Genomic DNA, 19814 nt, shown 5'->3' on the forward strand with positions numbered 1-19814 from the left:
TTCAATAAAGGGCTGGTGCAGCTGCCCTCAAGACTTGATTAATGAAACTGTAAGAATATAAGGGAGGGGACATTGAGCCTAAACCCCTGATTACAATAAGCATCTAGAGAACGTCCTGAAATACTATCATGAGTCTATACCAAATAACTGTATTCAACTAGGCATTAACTAGCAAAGAGCATGCTACTGAAGACTCTATTTGCTTTGACATAACGGTGACATAACAAAAAGATAACTCAATATATAACCCGATTATAACGTAGCATAATTACCATACACACATCTTTCCTATTATGTTGCCGCTGGAGGATAAATCTAACGACACGTAGTCTCACCCTGCCACTAGGAGGTAACAACCATTTGACAGGGCAAGGAACTTGCTACCTATCTAGAGCAGACAAGACACTTTGAGTGCACATATAGGCGCAAAACCCGACTAGCCCTATACAACTAATGTAGGGATTTATTGTTCACAAAAAGCGCATTAAATCAAAACAACATAAAACAACTAAAACGAGAACTAAAATAAAAGTCAAGGCAGGGCCCAAAAAGTGAGCCCAAACCCCAACGGCTAAGAGATCACATCCATGTAAGGCCCGGCCCAATTCATGCAGACCTCCCCGACTGCCCACTGCCCCCGTCGCACCACCACCTGCGTTTGGCCTCCTCCTCCAGCACTCCACCAAGCCGACTGCCCCAAGAAGGTTGCTCTGCCACCCACGCTCTCCCAATCCGGCCTTTCCACCTCCGGCGCACCATGATTTGCATTCCATCAACCTGTAAAGCCACTCAATCCAGATCGGATCTGAGCATGAACACGGCACCACCCAATAGTGGTGAGAGAATTGCAAAATTAAAATAAAATAGGCAGGACACGTCCATAATGTTGAGCTCACAATTTTCTAATACAGATAAATCCTGAACTCAATCGCATTAGTTTTAAACACATTAATTTGAATCTCAAAATGAGGATATAGTATCAAACATGAGCACATATCTTACTATTCCTGTCTAAGGAAGTTGTTGTAGGCAGGTAGTTTCTCATAGGCCGGACTAACACAAATGCCTATATAGTCAGGAGGAGTAGTCGTTCACATATTGGGGACCTTCGTCAACTGCATCATCTAGAGTTTATAATTATGCAGACTATAGAACCGAGTATCGAAGTGTCAATTCTGTCCAATCCAAAAAATCATCATAGTATTGATAGTTATTATACAATCATGCTTCAATCTTTTATTTGTTTTGATATATCCATGTCCTCAGTTTCTTTTCTATTGGTATATATACTTTGGATCCATATACTTTAACTCATTGACATTATTCATGATGTGCCAGTAATCATTCCATTCTTACCTTCATATATGATCGTCATGTAATTTAAATATGACCACAATATCATGAAAAAGAACCTATCAAATTTGTCTGACTTCTTACTTTTAATTTCATATAATTTACGCATCAACCCAAAAAATATTGAAATGCTTTAGACAAATTATCATGTCACAGTGAAACTCCAGTCATCCCTAGAAGTCCACTGAATCCACTTACCAGAATGAGAATCAAAATCCCCATGCATCCACTGTTCGCTTTTTCCCATTTTTCCTAGGTATCCGATCATGAGTTTTGTTTCTTATCGATCGACCCAGAAGAGGTAGGGATGGAGTGAAATAGGAACTGTAAGTGAAATTTATGTAGCAATCTCTTCAACCGCCTAGCTACACCTCTCTTCAATTCGACAAATTTCACTTGCCAGTTCCTATTTTCGATTTGATAAATTTCAATAGCCTAGCTAGCTCATCATCCATATCCCAGATTTTCAGTATTGTCTAGTTTGCTTTTTCCTTCCTCAAATTTTACCTCCACAGCTACTAGATCATCCTTCAGCCCTCTTCCTTTTAATCTCCAAAGCATCTAGCTCCTCCTTAAACCTTTTTGCCTTCCATGCTTCGTCCGCATACTTCTTCGTACCCAAGGCCCTTTGAAAATGAGGCTCCAGCCAAGTCAAGTCAATTTTGAATTTCTCAAGCTCAGCCCAAAAGAGCTTTAATTAGTTCTCTCAACAAGATGCATCATCTATCATATCCTTGACCTTTAAGTCTTCAGAAAGTGCAGGACACTGCCCAAAGGCATGAATGCCCTTCAGTAAATACGCTACTACTGTTATGTTGTCATTCAATCAGAAAAGGGTGCCACGAACAAACTTCATGTACCAATAAGCTTCATTTTAGAGCCAAACTCAAAATTATTTGTAGGATGCAGACTTACTACTTCATATCCAAGTCCAATGACGCTCAATGTCCACCACTGCAGCAAATTAGGCACCGGTTGAATAGATTAAACAGCATAGTATGTAAAAGACTTGATAAGCTGATCATCAGCTGACTCGCTTTACTTTATCTAGTGATATTTATAGTTCGAGTTACTATCTAATTCCTACAGAACATGTTACAGCTGATTGAGGATAATGGTGGACCAATAGTTTGCATCTTTCAGTTTAGATAATGCTCGTTCTCAAAAAGAAGCAAATAAGATGAAAGAAGACTTTTTTTTTCTTAAGAAAAGATGAAAGAAGACTTAGGATTGTAATTCATAGCATCCTGTTAATACTTCCGGTCGCTTTTAGATCGTCCTACCCACATCTTGTTACCTAGTCTTCCTTCGTATTTTGTATATAGAATAACAGTAAAAAAAAAATTCAATATATTTAAAATGAAACTGGTTTTGCTAATATATATTGCCACCTACTGGACCGAAGTTCTATGCTCCCGGAATCTTGCCTAGTCAGCCAACAGGATCCGGATCCCCGCAGTCAAATCCTGAGGCTCTGCTTGTAACTCCAAAACTTTTCCAATATTTAATCAAAACTTACATAAACAAACAGAGAGTATACAACATAGTTTTACCAGTCAATGACTAAACAAACCCATCTCAGTTCACTGGTAAGTGCATTTGTTCTTCAAGGCAATGACCACATTCATCTTCTTAGGATCCATAACCACAGTGCAATCGACTCTCTTGTTGAACTTAGGTCGCACCAGTTTTCCCAAAACATTAGCTCCCGATCTCACCTCGAACTTCAATGCCAGTGTCAGTGGCTGAATAGGTGCACCATTCAAGCTTCCTAAATTTGCTCCCCCACCGTAAAGTGGAATTTTGTTCCCTATCAAATTCACTGTAATCGGTCTCTGACTCTTTCTCGATTGGTAAAATTTGTTTGTCTGCAAAACCCAAAACCAAAGTTCTCAATATGTTCATAGGTGCATTTTAATCTCTATAAAAATTGTAAATCATGTAATGGTGTACTGCTTCTAGTGTGGCAACCTAAGATGATTTTTTAGCGAAATTGTGAACATTTAAAGTAATGGTTAATATAAGCATTTTCATACCATTCCGCTGGCTACGGTGAGCTCAGAGAATGAGAGATCAAGAGGCGTTGATTTGACATGAACCCCAAAAAATGTAGCAGTGTTGCGAAATGTGAACTTCACGGTGGAATTCAAGGACACCATGTTGGTGGCCACTCCTGAGAAATCCTCCCCGGCTTGAACCACAAATTGATCAAATCTGATGCTCTGCAACCGAAGATATGACAATTACCAAATTAACTTTATTTTCTAGCCAAACATGTCACAGTGTCACATTTTATCATTAACATTATGGTATGCAAAAACTTACCTTCATAGTGATAACGGGCTTCTGTGCCCTACTCGCACCCCACAGAATCAAAGAGAACAGAGTAAATAGCGCAAAGAAGCCTAAAATGAAAGCGAGAAAGTAACACCGGCGAGAGAGACCATCGCTTTCGTTGTCATCGTCGAGCAGGCCCTCTTCTTCAATGGAGTCGAACTGATCCTTCCACGGCCTCCACCCCTTGCGCTGGGGTCCACTGTGTTGCTTGCTGCTCCGTGAGCCAGAAAACCGGGTGGAGGCGGACTCGCGCGAGTGGGGGCCGAGGGAGGAGTTGGAGTGGGAGTGAGGCGGCGAGCCCATCGGGCTGGAGTGGAAGGAGTTGGTGGTCTTCTCGCCATCGTGCGAGTCCCGTGAGGGGCTCTGCACGTAGTAAACTGCACCGCGCTCGCTGCTCCTGCGTGGCGAGCGCGGCGGTGAGGAGTGGCTGAGGCTGCTCGCCTCGGAGTCAGTCTTGGCCAGCACCGACATTGATGATGAAGAGTTCAATTAATTCCTTTGTGAAGAATTGAAAGAAGTGAATGGAAAGAGTACTGATGAAACTGATGAGTTATAGAATCTTTGAATCAACGTAAGCTGTAAGGTGGTGCACGTTGGGGTTTTGATTTCTTTATTCTGAAGGTAAGATTAATAGGGAGGAAGACTAGACAGAGAGCTCTCTGCCATTTGCTAATTTTTCTAGTTTTAAAGTATAACTAAATGGTTTTTTTTTATGAACTTTGTCTACTATAATGTTGCAGAGAGAATTAAATGCAGACGAGTTTTTATGGGTATGAATCTGAGAGCCATAATATTCAAATCCTGAGCTTGACCAAAATAATAATACGGTACGATTCAAACTGACTTTTTCTTACTTTCCTTTTCACGTCTTTCTTTCTATTTTTAGGCCCTTTGCACATGAGAAATGACATGAGATAAATGAGTAATTTTATTCACACATTCCTACTTTCTTAATACACACCTTTTAAATTCTTTTTGCCATTTTTTCCCTGATATTTCCTCTTTTACTCTCTGTGCCTATTCCTCCTTTTACTATCTCATCGGCAGGAAATCTCCATGCTAGAAAGCAAAATTTTAATACAATTGCAGGAACGATAGCGTGCCTAATTAATAATTAGAAGATTCCAATTGATTAACAACGAGTTTATGATTTCTTATGGATTGGCTTGATATATAATTCAAGTTGACCATTGGAACTAGAATCGTCTACTTGGATTTGCGCATGTAGATACACTGAAAAGCTTTGAAAACTCATGTTGGTTGGTTGAAGTAGATATGGATTTTCAAGTTTTGAAATACATATCATAATTCATATGCTAAAGCCTGTGCATAGTTGCTTTACTGCAATTCTCCTTTAAGCTTCTCTCTCTCTCTCTCTCTCTCTGTTCGCCCCTATCTTCTCTCTACTTCTTTTGGTTGTGACTCAGCAAGCAAGATTCCTTCGGCGACTCCCTCTCCTCAATTAAATCGTTGGCCTCCGGACTCCGACAGTTGCGACCGGCTGGGTGGCTCCATTGCCTTCGAGCAGAGGCTGGAATATGATTAATATTTTCTTGAGGAGGGGTAAAATAGAAATATGAAATTTTACAAAAATATGGGATGTGTATTTAGAAAATAACTATGTGTGAATAAAATTTCTCGAGATAAATTCATATGAAAATCGGTGATTTATTTTATTTTATTTTATAATATTTTTATCTGAAAGAAGAATCGGTAATGAATGTACAACGTCCAATTGTATAAACTTGGAATATGTAAACCCATGTACCTCAATTAGATTGGTTCGCATAATTTGAAACATTAGTTTGTGCCTAAGAGATCGGAATCTCTAGGATATCATATATACATATATATCACTCTCATGCTTCTGTTAAATATTTGGAGATGATCAGATTGATTGATTCTATCTCCCGATCAATAGGTAAGGATGAGGACCTATCCTAGTCTTACTAGGAAAGAGATCCACATATTTATACAAAGAGGAACTCTTCCATCTTAAACTTTTTGTGTGATTCTTGATCGAACTAAGATTTGATCGATATCTAGCAATACTCTCGTCAACTTACATGTTTCTAGCTGATACATCACTGAGCAACATAATAAAAGTAAGCATGATCTTCAAACAGTCTATCCTTCTTACAATAGTATAGATCTATTTAATATATAAATTTGGATCATGTTCTTGGATACCTTTACAGTTTGAAATGACTTGAGGGGTATACAGTAGTATAATTGAAAGCTTTGGGGAGAAAGTGCAATATCACTACTATGAACGTTATTGATCAGAAACGGGGCATTGGCCCTCATTGTTAGGTGAGTAGTTTGGTTGGGTGACATCTGTCTCAAATAACGTATGTGTCTTTACTTTTTACATGAGCTCAACAAAAACAAAATTTTTGTGTGAAATAATACGATGAAGATTTATTTGATTATGATTTTCATGTCGACTACAAATCGTAAAAGTGTGGCATATCGTTCCTTCAAAATTTTTGATTTTAAACATGAAGGTGTTATAAAAGGTATCCCACGTACGGATAACGTACTGAACTTTGTGCTGCCAAGCGTTCATAGAGACAATGTTATTGTCATTCAGTGAAGCTGTTTATGACCTTTCCAAAGAAGTTCTGGGGCAAAATGCCAGGACGACCCCTCCTCCTGATTGCTAACGAAAAGGGTTGGTTTCGAATAATAGGAATGCTTGTGCTTCTGAATTCCATGTGGCCGGTGGCGGTTTATAACTCCTTCCCAAGATGCAAAACTTGTGGTTGACGGTGTCGAGGTGATGCGGGAACAATGTCTCCGGAGCCAAGTGTGTGATGGCTTCGGTTGAGCGGAATGCTGTAGTTTTCATTGGCTTTCCGATTGTGTGTGGGGGAGAACTGGGGAAGCTTTCAAACACCTTAATTTCCTAAGCAAACGAGCTTGAAGTTTATGATTACAGAAGGGAAAAAAAAAAGAAAAAAAAAAGAAAGAGGAGGAGGATAGTGGGGAAAGCATTTGGGCCTGTGCAAGCCCAGGTTTTAGTTTCGTTTAAAACAACAAAAACCTCCATTCTACAACAAAAGTAGCAAAATTAGGGTTTTCTGTGCTCTGTTTTGTGAATGGACCTGCAATCCGTCAAATTCCAGACCCTGTTCAAATGAAGATGGGGTGCCTGTCATCCAACTATCTAGAGTAAGCTAAATTTCTATTGGGTACATCATGAATGGTAAGTACTAGTTTCAAGGTTGCTACTTTTCTTCATGTTTCACAGTATGAAGGAATATAATTGATGAAGTAGTAGTTTTGGTTACTGAAATTTGTGAAGGTGAAGGTAAAGTAGTCAAACCAAAAGGTCACAACCTAGTTTCATGTAAACAGAAATGGGTAGTGTTAGTTGTGAATGTGGAGGAGGTTGTGGTGAGAGTGAGAGTATGATAGACAGACTAGAACTGAAAGTTGTCCATCGCATTCTTTCCTTACTTACCATAACTGAGCTCACCATTTTCGGATGTGTGTCCAAAAGATGCAGAGAACTTTATCTGTCAAGTCCCACATTGAATTTTGAGGAATTTTCTGAATCGAATACGAATTCATGCTTTAGTCGGCTTAGGTTGATCAATTCCTTGGATAGGTTCTTTTTCAATCGCGGGTCTAATCAGATAGTGGGCTTTCGTTTTTGTTGGGGAAAATTATCCAGATGAGGACAGTGATGAAGAACCATGCTTCTGTGTTAATGAGCATTTTCAATTGATGACGTGGATCAACAATGTAGTGAACGGTAATATTGAAGTGCTTCATCTGGAGATCTCTTCCTATGATGAAAATGATAGGAAAGAGTTGGTGCTTCCTCCTTGCATTTTTGCTTGTGGATCGCTGTGGTCCTTGGTGTTTGAAATGTTTTTTACCGTTATTAAAGTGCCCACCACTCTTTCCTCTGATCTCAGAGATTTGGAGTTGATGAATGCTGAGGTAGAGATTGGGGCCGTCTCTTACCAGGCCACCGCCATGGGCGAGCCTCCTCCAGCCTGCCCGTGGAGTTTTCTTCAGCCATTCTCTGACACGAGATCTTCCTCTTCTACATCTGAACAGAAAATTCACAAGGCAAAGACCTTTGCATCCATTGTTGCAGGTTCAGAGGAAACCCAAGTTCCTATCAGCCAACTACCAGCGCCAACAATTCGTGGAGACACGGTTTATGTGAAGATCAATGAGAGGATCTATCAAGAACAATTAACAGCCTGCCGAAATAATTTGATCGGTCGATTGCTACTCCGTAAGGGCACTATTCCATTGAAAACTGAAACTCTCAAGGCTTCTCTGCATACTCTTTGGCGTCCGTTGGGTCCGTGGCGTCTGGTCCCCATTGGGAAAGGGTATTTTGACATTCACTTCAACTCTGAAGCAGATATGCGCAAAGTTTGGGGCGGTGGGACTTGCACTCTCGAATCTGGAATTTTTCGTCTGTCTCAATGGAAACCTGATTTCAGGCCTGGTGATGTGCTTCCCCAAACGCATGCACAAATCTGGGTACGTATTTCAGGCCTTAGTCAAGAGTATTGGCACCAACAACACATTCTTGAAATTGCTCGGGGAGTGGGCACCCCGTTGCAATTGGATGCGGCAACTAAGGAACAACGATATGGATATTATGCTAGAGTGTTGGTGGATGTTGATCTGTTAGGTGCTCTTCCTACGTCCATTATGGTTGAAAGAGAACACCTTTGTTTTCCAGTAGGTATTGAGTATGAAAACCTACCTCCTCAGTGTTCTCATTGTGGTTTGATAGGGCACGAAAGGAATAATTGCAGGCAACTAAAGTCCAAGGAAGTTCCTGCGAAACGTAAAGAGGTTCGTCAAGAATATCGTATAAAGAATAAATTGCAGGAAACCCATGTTCAAGAGGCTAGCTTCTCTGACGCACATGCCATTAACTATATTGACGGTACTGTTGTTACTTTGAATGCCATAGAGCAACCTTTGGCAGGTGATCAAGTTCTCCATTCCGGTAATGATCAAGTGGCTTCGCCTAATGAGATTTCCATTCAGGCTCCCATCCAAAGTGATGTTGTTGTGGCTCTTGTAAATACTGTTTTGGAGGAAGCAGCGGCAGAGGTTATGGAGGAACAAGCTCAAAGGGTAATGGAGGAGAATAATTCTAACCTAGCCTCTAATGCTGCATCTGATGCTTCGGACACAGATATTAGTGATTCACCTACCCGTACTTGGGGGGATATTTTTGAGGAGGAGAGGGTTGAAGGTTTGATCAGAGAGGCTCCTTCTAGTGCTCCACCACGCCTTGGTCCACCTCCTGGTTTTGTCAAATCTAATGTGGCTTCAGAAATTGATGTGGTTGCAAGATTTGTTAATGGTGAGGATATTGATGGGTTTATTCCGGTTCTCACTAAATCACAAAAGAAGTTGGAGAAAAAAAAACAAAAAACCGCTAACGCTTCTCCAGATCGTAAAACTCCATACCCATCAAGGGTTCGAAACAAGCCCCTCCGTCTTAGATGAAGCTCCTTTATTGGAATATTCGTGGTATTGGCAACTCTGATACCCGTGCAGAATTATCAAATTTTTGTTCTAAATATCACCCAGATTTGGTTTGCATTTCAGAGCCAATGATTCCTTTTGACTCTGTTCCTGCTGCTTACTGGGCTTCCTTGAATCTACGACTAATTGCGGTAAATGATAGAGGTACTCTTCTTCCAAATATCTGGCTTCTTGGTTCTTTACATATCTCTTCTCCTACACTAGTGCTCTCTGCAGATCAACACATTACTATTCAGATTACTTTGGAAGGCACTCTTACTCAACTATCTTGTGTCTACGCGGCTACAACTGCACTAAAACGTCGCAAATTATGGTCGGATTTATTACTTCTTCGTCAACAGACCACCATTCCATGGATGGCAATAGGAGACTTTAATGCAGTATTGGGGGCTCATGAGGCCATGAATGGGAATATCCCTAAGCGTTCATCTTGTGAGGATTTTCGCGATGCCACAGAACGATGTCATTTCACCCATCTTGATACTTCAGGGGCTTTCTTTACATGGTCTAAAGGGCGCGGTCGGAAGCACTTGGAACGACGGCTTGATCGCTCCTTATGTGATGATGGCTGGTTTGAGGCTTGGCCATTTACCAACTGTATAGCTCTTCCCCGAGTGGTTTCGGATCATAATGGTTTACTTTTTTCAGCCGGTAAGTCTGTACCAGGGGGTCCTAAACCTTTTCGTTTCCAATCTATGTGGCTTCTCCACTCTTCTTTCAAGGAGTTGGTGGCGAATTGTTGGTCGACCACCAGGCCAGCTGGTTGTCCCATGTATGTGACGCTACAAAAATTAAAGGCCTTGAAGTTATGCCTTAAGCAATGGAACACCACGGTATTTGGGAATGTTCATAGAAACTTGGAGTTGGCCCGTGCTAAGTTGACTGCTATTCAACAAGATATTGCTTCTAATGGTTCTACTGATATTAACTTTGAGGCTGAAGTTCTTGCAAAGGCCGATGTTCTTAATGCGGTTAAGCATCAGGAGACTTTTTGGAGGAATAGAGCTCGTGTTAAATGGTTTACCGAGGGGGATAAATGCTCAAATTTTTTCCATGCTTATGCCCGCAATAAGGCAAGGCGCTCTTTAATGCATTGCTTACAGGTTGGGGGAAATCTTCTTACTGATCCACAAGATATTGCTAATCATGTTGTTGAGTTTTATAAATCGTTATATGCTTCAGATGTTGCTCCAAGTGGTGTAGTTGATTTCTGCAAGGTCATTCCCTCCTTGGTTTCTGAGGATGATAATTCAGTTTTGGTTTCTATTCCCACTGCAGAAGAGATTCGACGTGTTGTTTTCTCTATGGACCCTTCTAGTTCTCCTGGTCCAGATGGTTTTCCCGGCTCCTTTTACCAAAGTTGCTGGGATATTGTTGGTAATGATGTTATTGGCTTTGTGCAATTCTTTTTCCAACAAAATTGGTTATATCCAAATGCTAATTCTAACTTCATTGTGTTAAAGAATAACATTTAACATCATCTCAATCTGTGATCCTCTTTTAGCCATAATTTCAGAGATAGTGAATCATCCTAGACAGTTAAGGGCATCCTAAGACTCAAAATTAAAACAAAAGACTACGACTGACGCCACAAAGGTTTTGGACTAGGGTTATTTCCTTTCTCCTTTCGGTAACTCCTTTAGAACATGACCAGGTGAAGAGGGGACCGATTTTGGCGGAGCTCAGCTCACTTGTTTGACAAGGGACGAGACCCTTTGTCAGCACTTCTCGGATCCAAACTAGACCTTAGACATCACATCCCATCAGATGCGTCTACTTTGAAGAAATTATTTCACCCAAAAATCATTTTGACTCAATAAATAAAAGCAACAAATTTTTTTTAATTTTTGACATTTTTTGATTTTTTTGTATTTTCAATATATATGACTCAAGAAAAAAAGATTTATAAATCCCTTTCCCCACACTTAAATATTGCATTGTCCTCAATGTAATCAATCATAAGCATGCAATGGAACAATTAAGCATATAGGAATGAAATTTACAAAAATAAATACAAAAACAAAAGAGCAAAAACGAAAATAAAAGACACAAGTACAATTCAACCTAAACAAGTGAAGGGATAGAAATGTCAAACTCTCGTTGATGGTTCCTCCACAGCTTCGGTTGAAATGGGTTGCCTCCCATGCAGCGCTTAAAATTTATAGTCCTTCAGCCTGGACTCTTCTCCTTGTTCACACAACAATTTTTTTGTTTTTTTGTTTTTTTGAGTTAATTTCCTTTATTTTTTATTTTTACACACTTACAACAATTAAGTATTTAACGAAATTCAAAACAACCTAAGTAAATTAATCTAAGTGAAACACAGACAATTTACAACATGCTAAAAAAAACTTCTACAAATTGCACAACAATTATAAAAGACATGCTTAATTTAGTAACACTCATAAAACTTAAACTAAATCACAATTATAGCTTGGCCTAGCAAAAATCGCAATTTGTCATCATTCCACAAACGTAGTACAAAAATTTAGCATGCATTCTATATAAAAAAACAAAATTAATGACACTTTAAGCGATAGGGATTTTAACAATCCCCAGCAACGGCGCCAAAAATTGATGTGGCTGAAATAGCCTCACAATTTAACCCTGCAAAATGTAGTTGTCAGTATAGGATAAGCAGGGATCGTTCAGTCCGGGGATTGTAGGGTACACCTACACAAAAAGGTCAATTAGTAAATAAAAGAATAAAATGGGGGGTTTTGAAATTTGGTTTCTAATCTATTTCAAATAAAAATAAAACAAATAAAACTATCTACAATGATCGACTTCTTCACACTCAAATCAGAATTTTCAAACCATATCAACATGCAATGAATTATTTCAATCTAAACAACCTAAAATCGTGCCAACACTAAATATCAGAAATGAATTCGAAGTACAAGTCTGAAGAGATCGAGTACCACTTTAATTCTTCTTTAATCTCCTAAGTTAGGAAAAGTCCATAACTTAAAATATTTCATATAAAACATCACGTTAATACTGAAGAGCATCCGTCAACATTAAATATGAATCATTAAGTGCAATTAAAATTCTGAATCCAAACATGTATGCATCCATAAGAAGTTACAAACGCACAAACATGTAGCATATAATTTCGACCATTGTACATAGCCTTTACCACTTCAATTTCTGCCCCAAAACGATTAGGTGAATCAGAACACAAATTTGGCTTTATTAACCTACAGATTAACATAGTTATTCAACTAAAATCATATGCTTAAAGATATAAAAGGATGGCACAAAATCAGATTATAAAGATATCATAAACAAATCAAGAACATAAAGAAACAAATCTGAAAATTACTAACATAAACTCATTCTCAACAAAAATCCAATTCCAATAATAAAGCTCATAAACGAAATCTGAAATTCAATACTGAAGAGTATGAAAACAGAAATAAGGGCCATGGATTACACTTTTTGATCTTCAAGGAAGCTTGGAGAACGTCAAGAGAACACAAGGCTTGGCCTTCAAGAACACGAACAGCCTTGGAGAAGTCCTAAAGCTCTTCACGACAAGAGGCTTTTTCTGAATATTTGGAGAGGGTTTTGGAGAGAAGAGAGCTAAGCTAATGAACTGAATTTTGCATGAAGAAGTGATGATTTTGGAGTAGAGAATGGCTGCTATTTATAGTGGAATTCTCATCTCTTGTGATGCAATCATGGCCAATCATCTTGAGGTGATTTCTCCTCCAAATTTGCTTGATTTTCTCATGACAAAGTCTTGATTTTTCTGATCTCTTTCCCCCTTAATGACTCATTGTATATTCCTTGAATAGTGACCAGATACATCCCTTATTCTTCTCCTATAAATTGCACTAATATCTTCTTCCAATTGTGCACATAATGAACTCCTACAATCAAGAAAAATCAGAATTTAATTAGTGTTATAATCAATAGTAAATAAGATAATCATGCATAAATATCGACTACAAACACTCCCTTATATCTCCTGAATTCTTCCTGATTTATGTGCTTCATCTTATCATTCATGTTTCCTTGATTACATCACTCAAGAGTTCTTAATGGGATGGACTCTCTTTAAAACAAGAAAATCAGAAATTAGAACGTTTAAAAGAAGAAAGTTCCCAAAAACAAAATAGGAAATATTTCCTAAAATGAAAGAGGAAAGTTTCTAAAATGACTTGTCCTTAATTTCCTCTCATTTCTGCTCTTTTTCGCTTGTTTTCTCCATTTCAGTCCTTGAAGTACCTAAAAACATAAACTATGTTATAATTATTAATTTTAAGAGAATAACTTAGCCAAATGAGGGAAAATATATATTAAAAATGTCACACTTTGTGCTCTTATCAAATACCCCCACACTTAGCGTTTGCTAGTCCCTTAGCAAAATCAAAATGAAAAACTTAACAAAAACAAACACGTCACTACTAGACTCTACACAAGTGACAAACAAAGACTATACTGCCCTTAACATTTATCTCATAAATCCGTACTCTCATGGCATTGAAATTAGCACTTAATCAAGAATCAATATTTAGATATTCGAGAGTTAATAGAAGTATAAATAAGTAGGACCTGGTTGTAACAATGGTGATGGGTGGAGCTCAGCATGTTTCAGACAAGTATGATTCATATCCTCACAAGGTATGTCCACTCTTTCTTCTCTCAGATTTATGGCAATGCTTAAAAGCTTATAATCACTCAATTATATGTGAGAGAACATATTTCGAGGCAATCAAATAGCTCACATATATAAGAAACGAAAAGCACTTTGTGAATATAATTTTTCAAGATCTCATGAAAGATATCAACTACTTGCATGGATGAACCCAAGCCATAGGTTCAACTCTTATAACTCATCTCCACAGATCAAAGGCTATCCCATCTTAAGGATCAAAAAGGTCTTATTAAGGGTTGTAATGGGGCTAAGGTTCAAGGTTTTAAGAAACAAAGGTTAAGGAATGTCAAAGTATCCTAAAAACCTAGTAGAGCTCATGTTGATGTAGAGAGACTTCTAGAAATTCACCAAGGCATACAAAACGTTACAACCCCATAGAGGCAAAATAAGAGGCCTAATATCTTCATGTTGGGCCCGAACTTCCCTCTAAACTTCCCTTGAACTCTCGTGAACTGGACAAAGACCAAATTTTTCAATAGCGGGCCTTCAATTCAAAACAATCTCCAAACTCACCAAGTATGGGGGACTAAAATCCATAAACATTTTTTTTTCTTCCTTTCTTTTATTTTCCTAGCCGTACTCATTTTTTTTTTTTCATTTTCTTTTTCATGGCTTCCACATAATTTTTCTTTTTGTGGACAAGTCTACCCCCACACTTGAACTTTTACCTCTTCTAAATCTTCATCTTTGCCACCCTCATGTAGTAAGTCTCAACAAATAGCTCCACTAAGTTTTTAGAACAAAGGGTAGGATTGTAATAACTATACTAAGGCTTAGGTTAAGGAATTTTAGGGTGATGAAAGAAAATGCTTAATGTAGGCTCAAAGAATATGATCTCTCAGTTCAGGCCAATTGCTTTGGCCAATTTTTTATTTAAGATCATTCCAAAAATTATGGCAGATCGTTTGGGTCCTATAGCTTCACGTATTGTTTCAGCTCATCAGAATGCCTTTCTTAAAGGCCGTCGTATTGCAGATTGCATTGGCCTTGTTTCTGAGGGCTTCAATCTATTGGATAGGAAAATCTACGGAGGTAATGTGGGCATTAAAGTTGATATTGCCAAAGCATTTGATACTCTTCACTGGCAGTTCCTTTTTCAGGTCTTAGAGAGGTTTGGGTTCTCCTCAAGATTCAGAAATTTAATTCAGACTATTTTAAATTCTGCTAAGCTGTCTGTCTTGATTAATGGGACGCCACAAGGTTTTTTTTCTTGTGCTCGAGGGGTAAGACAAAGGGATCCTCTATCTCCTTTATTGTTCTGCATTGCGGAAGAAGCACTAAGTCGAGGACTGTCCTCTCTTTTTGATGCTCGAAAGATCAAACCTATTTCTATGCCGAGGAGTTGTCTAATTACTCATGTGCTCTATGCTGATGATCTTTTTATTTTCTGTCGAGGGGATATATTTTCTCTTCACCGTTTGCAACTCTTTTTGGATGAGTATGGTGCTGCTTCAGGTCAGATAGTAAATAAAGAGAAGAGTACTTTTTATACTGGTGACAACTATTCTCATCGGCGTAGGGTTATCAAACGTTTATTGGGCTTCAAGTTAGGTACTACTCCACTTACTTATCTGGGTGTTCCTATATTCAAGGGGAAGCCTCGACGTATACACCTTCAAGCAATTGCTGATAAGGCTAAATCTCGTCTTGTTGGCTGGCAAGGCAAGTTGTTGTCCATGGCGGGGCGTGTTCAGTTGGTTCATGATGTCTTTCAGAGTTTGCTAATTCATAGTTTCTCTGTGTACTTATGGCCTTCTTCACTATTGAAACACTTGTCTACATGTGCTCGAAACTTTATTTGGTCTGGAGATTTATCAAAAAGAAAACTTGTCATCGTTTCTTGGCGGCAGGTTTGTGTGCCAAAGAAGGAGGGGGGCCTTGGGCTACGTGATCTCAAGTCTCTTAACTTGGCAGCTCTGCTATCTCTTAGTTGGTCTACTCTCACATCGGGTTCAATATGGAGCAGCTATGCATCTCAACGGTTTTCTATTTGCTGCAATATGAAATATCGGTATTTTAGGTCCTCGGTTTGGCGTGGTTTAAAGGCAGCTCTTCCTTTCATTTTCCATAACTCCAAGTGGCTTATTGGTGATGGAAAGTTGGTGAATTTATGGATGGACAAGTGGTTGAATGCCCCCTTAATTGTAAAATTACAGGCTCCGAATTTTCCCAAACGTTTGATGAGTAAGGTGGAAAATTTTATTACTAATCAGCAATGGACCTTGCCCAATGAATTTTCAATTTCGTTTCCGGTTTTGGCGGCTGAAATTCTTCAAATCCCACTACCAATTGAACCAGAAAATAATGTATTAATTTGGGTGCCTTCAAGCTCAGGTTCTTTCTCTTTTTCTGATGGATACCATCTAGTCCGACAATCATTTTCGGAAGATGAGTGGGTTTCTAAGGTTTGGCATTCTTTCATTCCACCACGGTTATCTTTATTGGCATGGCGCCTTTCCTATGATAAACTACCTACTGATGTGCAGCTTCAAGAACGGGGTATCCCAATAGTGTCTGTTTGCCAGCTTTGTACTTTTGGCTATATTGAGGATTCTACTCACTTATTTGTCACTTGCTCGTTTGCGCAACATGTTTGGCAATGGCTAGCATGCTGTTTTGGGACTTTCTTACCGACTAGTGGCACTATTGGTGGGTTATTTACCTCCATTATTGGCAAGTCTTTCTCTCCCCAACTAAAAAATATTTGGCTTGCTAGTTGTCTCTATGCTCTTATGGCTATATGGAAAGCTCGCAATAAGCTTAGATTTGAGGACAAGCGCCCTTCCCTCATGTGAATTTTCAGCTCTCTCAAGGCTTGGCTTGGCTTTGCTGCTCCTTACATGCCAGGTTATTCGAATGGTTTGGTTGACACTCAGTTGTTGGTTGGGTTGGGTATTCAGCCTATTCCTAAAAATCGAGTAGCGCCGCGGTTAGTTCTCTGGCACCCTCCAATTTTTCCTTGGATTAAGTTGAATACTGATGGTCTTGCAAAGGGTAATCCAGGACCTGCAGCTTGTGGTGGTGTGTTTCGTGACACCCATGGTCAGTACATTGGCGGTTACTGTCAAGGATTGGGACACAAATCTGCCTTCTACGCGGAGCTTATGGGTGTGATCATTGGGATTGAATATGCCTTCCAGTATGGTTGGCGATGCCTCTGGCTTGAATGTGATTCGACTAGTGTAATTGCATGCATCAAATCCTCATCTTTTGTTCCACCTTGGCCGCTTCGAATTGCATGGCTTACTTGCTTAGCACGTATTAGAGCAATGACCTTTCATTGTTCCCATATTCTTCGGGAAGGAAATACGGTGGCTAATAGAATGACAAACATGGGCTTACTTTCTCCATCCCTGGTATGACATGTTTCTCCTCCGCCTAATATATCTCCTTATCTTCGTATGGATGATCTGGGATTCCCTTACCTTCGCCATGTTTAACTCTCTTTCTTGCATCGGTTGGTGTTGGGCTTGTTTTAACAGTTGGAAGTTGGGAAAATTTGAGGTTCTGCATCAATTTTTTCACTTCCTTTTGTCTTTCTTTCTAGCTTTTGGAGTAAGGTTTATGTCCCCCCCTTCTTTAGGTTGTATTTTCTTTTTATGTTATTAATAAAATAAAAATAGGGGGACGGGCGGTGGGTTCCCAGAGTGTGGCAAACCCCTCTCCTTCGGGATTGAGGGTGGGACTTGTTCCCTACATCGTTTGCCTCCGAGGAACTAATATCGCCTAATCCTTTATTCAAAAAAAAAAAAAAAAAAAAAGAGGAGGGCTTTTTCAAATGGGTCTCATCTTCTTGCAAATATATCGAGGAATTAGTTGTTCAAGGTGTTCAAAATATAGAAAAGATCACCATTGAGAGCTCGTCTTTGGCATCCTTTAGTCTTGTGCAGCACTGTGGGTAACTTGTCATCCTTAACATCTCGGGTGAGAAACTTGAAGACATAAGCATCAACTGGACATTTGATTCAAGTAGTACTAAATCTTTAAATATATCTGCACCAAATCTTGAATGTTTGAACTGGTATGGAAATTTGGTGAATCACCCAAATCTTTAAATGTATCTTCTCCAAAGCTGTGATTTACTGGAGCCTACAAAAGCAGGCATTGACAACGCATTTGAGGTTGTTTGCAGTTTATCCAGGGTTGAAGATCTTACTCTAAACCCAGAGACCATGAAGGCAAAGAAATTTATGGTAGTTCCTTTTCAGTTTCTAAAATTTGAGTGGTGGTTTTTATATTAGCTTATAATCATCTCATATCTAGAATGAAAATTCATATTTCTGCTAAGTTCATCCTTTAAAGAATGAAAGTAAACTTAGAAGCATGGTTTTTATCATTGCAGGCTCTTCTTCGCGAAGGATCAAGGCCACCACCATTTGATAATGTTAGTAATCTGTGTATGCATATTGCTAACTTTGTTGATGAACTGGTCCCGGCAATAGTCTCTTTTTTTAGAGGAATGCTTGAGTTGTGTTCTTTACATTTTGGTAATTTATACCTGAAGTCTAAGGAATTTATACAGGACAATGTAAGTTAGTTTGTGTTTCTACTTCCTTCAGGAGCACCACAAATAATTCTTTCTAGAATCAGTACTCAGTATTATCATATCTAGATCAGGAGCTTTATCATGCTTTTCAAAGGATCAGTAGCCATTTCTTGATTTGGTATATTATTATTTTTGAATTTTTTTTTCCCGAAAAGTTTCAATTGAGTTGGATTTGTTGTCTTCTTGCTTTTCAGACATCTGGGTTACTGTGAAGCTGCCCGATGGGTCTAAAGAAATTGAGTTAGCAAGGTATATGCTTGAGCATGCTCGAAATTTAACAATAATGGTCGTAATTTTTACGTCTCAACATTTGGAGAAAGTTACGATGAAGTTGAAGACTAGGAAGATGGTTTCCGGTGCTGCAGTTGTCTTTCAGGAATACAGATACCAAGTAACCAATTCCTATACTTTGTTTGTCAGAATTTGAAATATGCTATCTATCAAAACATTAGTATCTATCCATCGCAAATTATGTTTCTGGGGTAGGAGTGTATTGCAGCTCCTCTACTATTTTTTTTTTTTTTTTTTTTGAAACGGGGTTTGGAACCCAACCTAACTGGGAGGCTCAGCCCCACGCCCGAAAGTATTATTAATAGAATAAGAAGGATGATTGTACAGCGAGGGGGACATATTACCTACACCTCGAGTACTAGTACAAGAATCCTCAAAGAGAGCATCCCGGATAATCACAGGAGTCTCATCTAACCAGTAATCATCTAAGTAATCAACACTAGCAAGGTGTGCCAATCTATGGGCCACACCGTTTGCTTCACGATAGACAGAGTATAGATTAATAGAAGAAATTGCATGCAGATATGCTTTGCAATCCTCAACAATACAACCAACTTCAGAGTAGTCCTCCGTGTCACTTTTGAGTGCAGCAATCACCAAAGAGCAGTCAGTTTCAATATCAACATTGACTAATCCTTGATAAATGATGAGTAAAAGTCCTGCTCTCATGGCTTCCAACTCCATCTGAAAGGCGGATCTAGCATGGGGAAAGGGACGTGCAATTGCAGCGAGACATACACCATCTTCATTCCTGATGAGAGCCCCAATACCCCCTTGACCAGTAGCGCTGTGAAATGCGCCATCAATATTAAGTTTCAGCCTACCTCGAGGTGGCAGCTGCCACTTAGTTTTATGCCTTGACTTCTTCTTTGGTGACCCCGGATGGGCCGCATGGTAGTCCTCAAGGAGCTTGGTAGCCCAGGTAGCAGTATTCACGGGACAAAAGGAGGTCCCCTTCCAAGTAACATTGTTGCGTTCCACCCATATTGCCCAAATAAGGATGAAGAAGAGCTCTAGCTTGTGATTGGGCAGCAAATCATAAACATGCAGAAGCCATGCATGAACATTAGTGATTGGGCAGCAAATCAT

General features: G+C 39.2%; 3 protein-coding genes and 1 long non-coding RNA gene across 4 annotated transcripts; 2 read left to right on the forward strand and 2 right to left on the reverse strand.

The window, feature by feature from the left end:
• Positions 1-2936: 2936 nt before the first annotated feature.
• On the reverse strand, positions 2937-4212 carry LOC133712692 (uncharacterized). Its single transcript, XM_062138822.1, has 3 exons — positions 3679-4212; positions 3390-3575; positions 2937-3221 (listed from the first exon to the last, which is right to left on the reverse strand). Exons 1-3 carry the CDS (start codon positions 4159-4161, stop codon positions 2937-2939), a joined length of 954 nt encoding a protein of 317 aa, XP_061994806.1. The 5' UTR covers positions 4162-4212.
• Positions 4213-7422: 3210 nt separating this feature from the next.
• Positions 7423-9186, forward strand: LOC133712776 (uncharacterized). Its single transcript, XM_062138916.1, has one exon. The coding sequence runs from the start codon at positions 7423-7425 to the stop codon at positions 9184-9186; it is 1764 nt and encodes a 587-aa protein (XP_061994900.1).
• Positions 9187-17519: 8333 nt separating this feature from the next.
• On the forward strand, positions 17520-18877 carry LOC133740917 (uncharacterized). Its single transcript, XR_009861506.1, has 3 exons — positions 17520-18081; positions 18231-18272; positions 18629-18877. It is a non-coding gene; the product is annotated as an uncharacterized LOC133740917 (long non-coding RNA).
• Positions 18878-18882: 5 nt separating this feature from the next.
• LOC133713119 (uncharacterized) lies at positions 18883-19814 on the reverse strand. Its single transcript, XM_062139261.1, has 2 exons — positions 19051-19814; positions 18883-18889 (listed from the first exon to the last, which is right to left on the reverse strand). The coding sequence occupies exons 1-2, from the start codon at positions 19812-19814 to the stop codon at positions 18883-18885; spliced, it is 771 nt and encodes a 256-aa protein (XP_061995245.1).

This window comes from Rosa rugosa, chromosome 1 (genome assembly GCF_958449725.1).
Source record: "Rosa rugosa chromosome 1, drRosRugo1.1, whole genome shotgun sequence".
Taxonomy (NCBI): Eukaryota; Viridiplantae; Streptophyta; class Magnoliopsida; order Rosales; family Rosaceae; genus Rosa; species Rosa rugosa.

Bases quoted from the DNA above. Each gene is read 5' to 3' on its own strand.
- LOC133713119 (XM_062139261.1), bottom strand. From the start codon at position 19,814: ATGATTTGCTGCCCAATCACTAATGTTCATGCATGGCTTCTGCATGTT.
- LOC133712776 (XM_062138916.1), top strand. From the start codon at position 7,423: ATGACGTGGATCAACAATGTAGTGAACGGTAATATTGAAGTGCTTCAT.
- LOC133712692 (XM_062138822.1), bottom strand. From the start codon at position 4,161: ATGTCGGTGCTGGCCAAGACTGACTCCGAGGCGAGCAGCCTCAGCCAC. The intron at 3,576-3,678 runs GTAAGTTTTTGC...CTTCGGTTGCAG, and splicing joins AGCCCGTTATCACTATGAAG to AGCATCAGATTTGATCAATT. The intron at 3,222-3,389 runs GTATGAAAATGC...TGGGTTTTGCAG, and splicing joins TCACCGTAGCCAGCGGAATG to ACAAACAAATTTTACCAATC.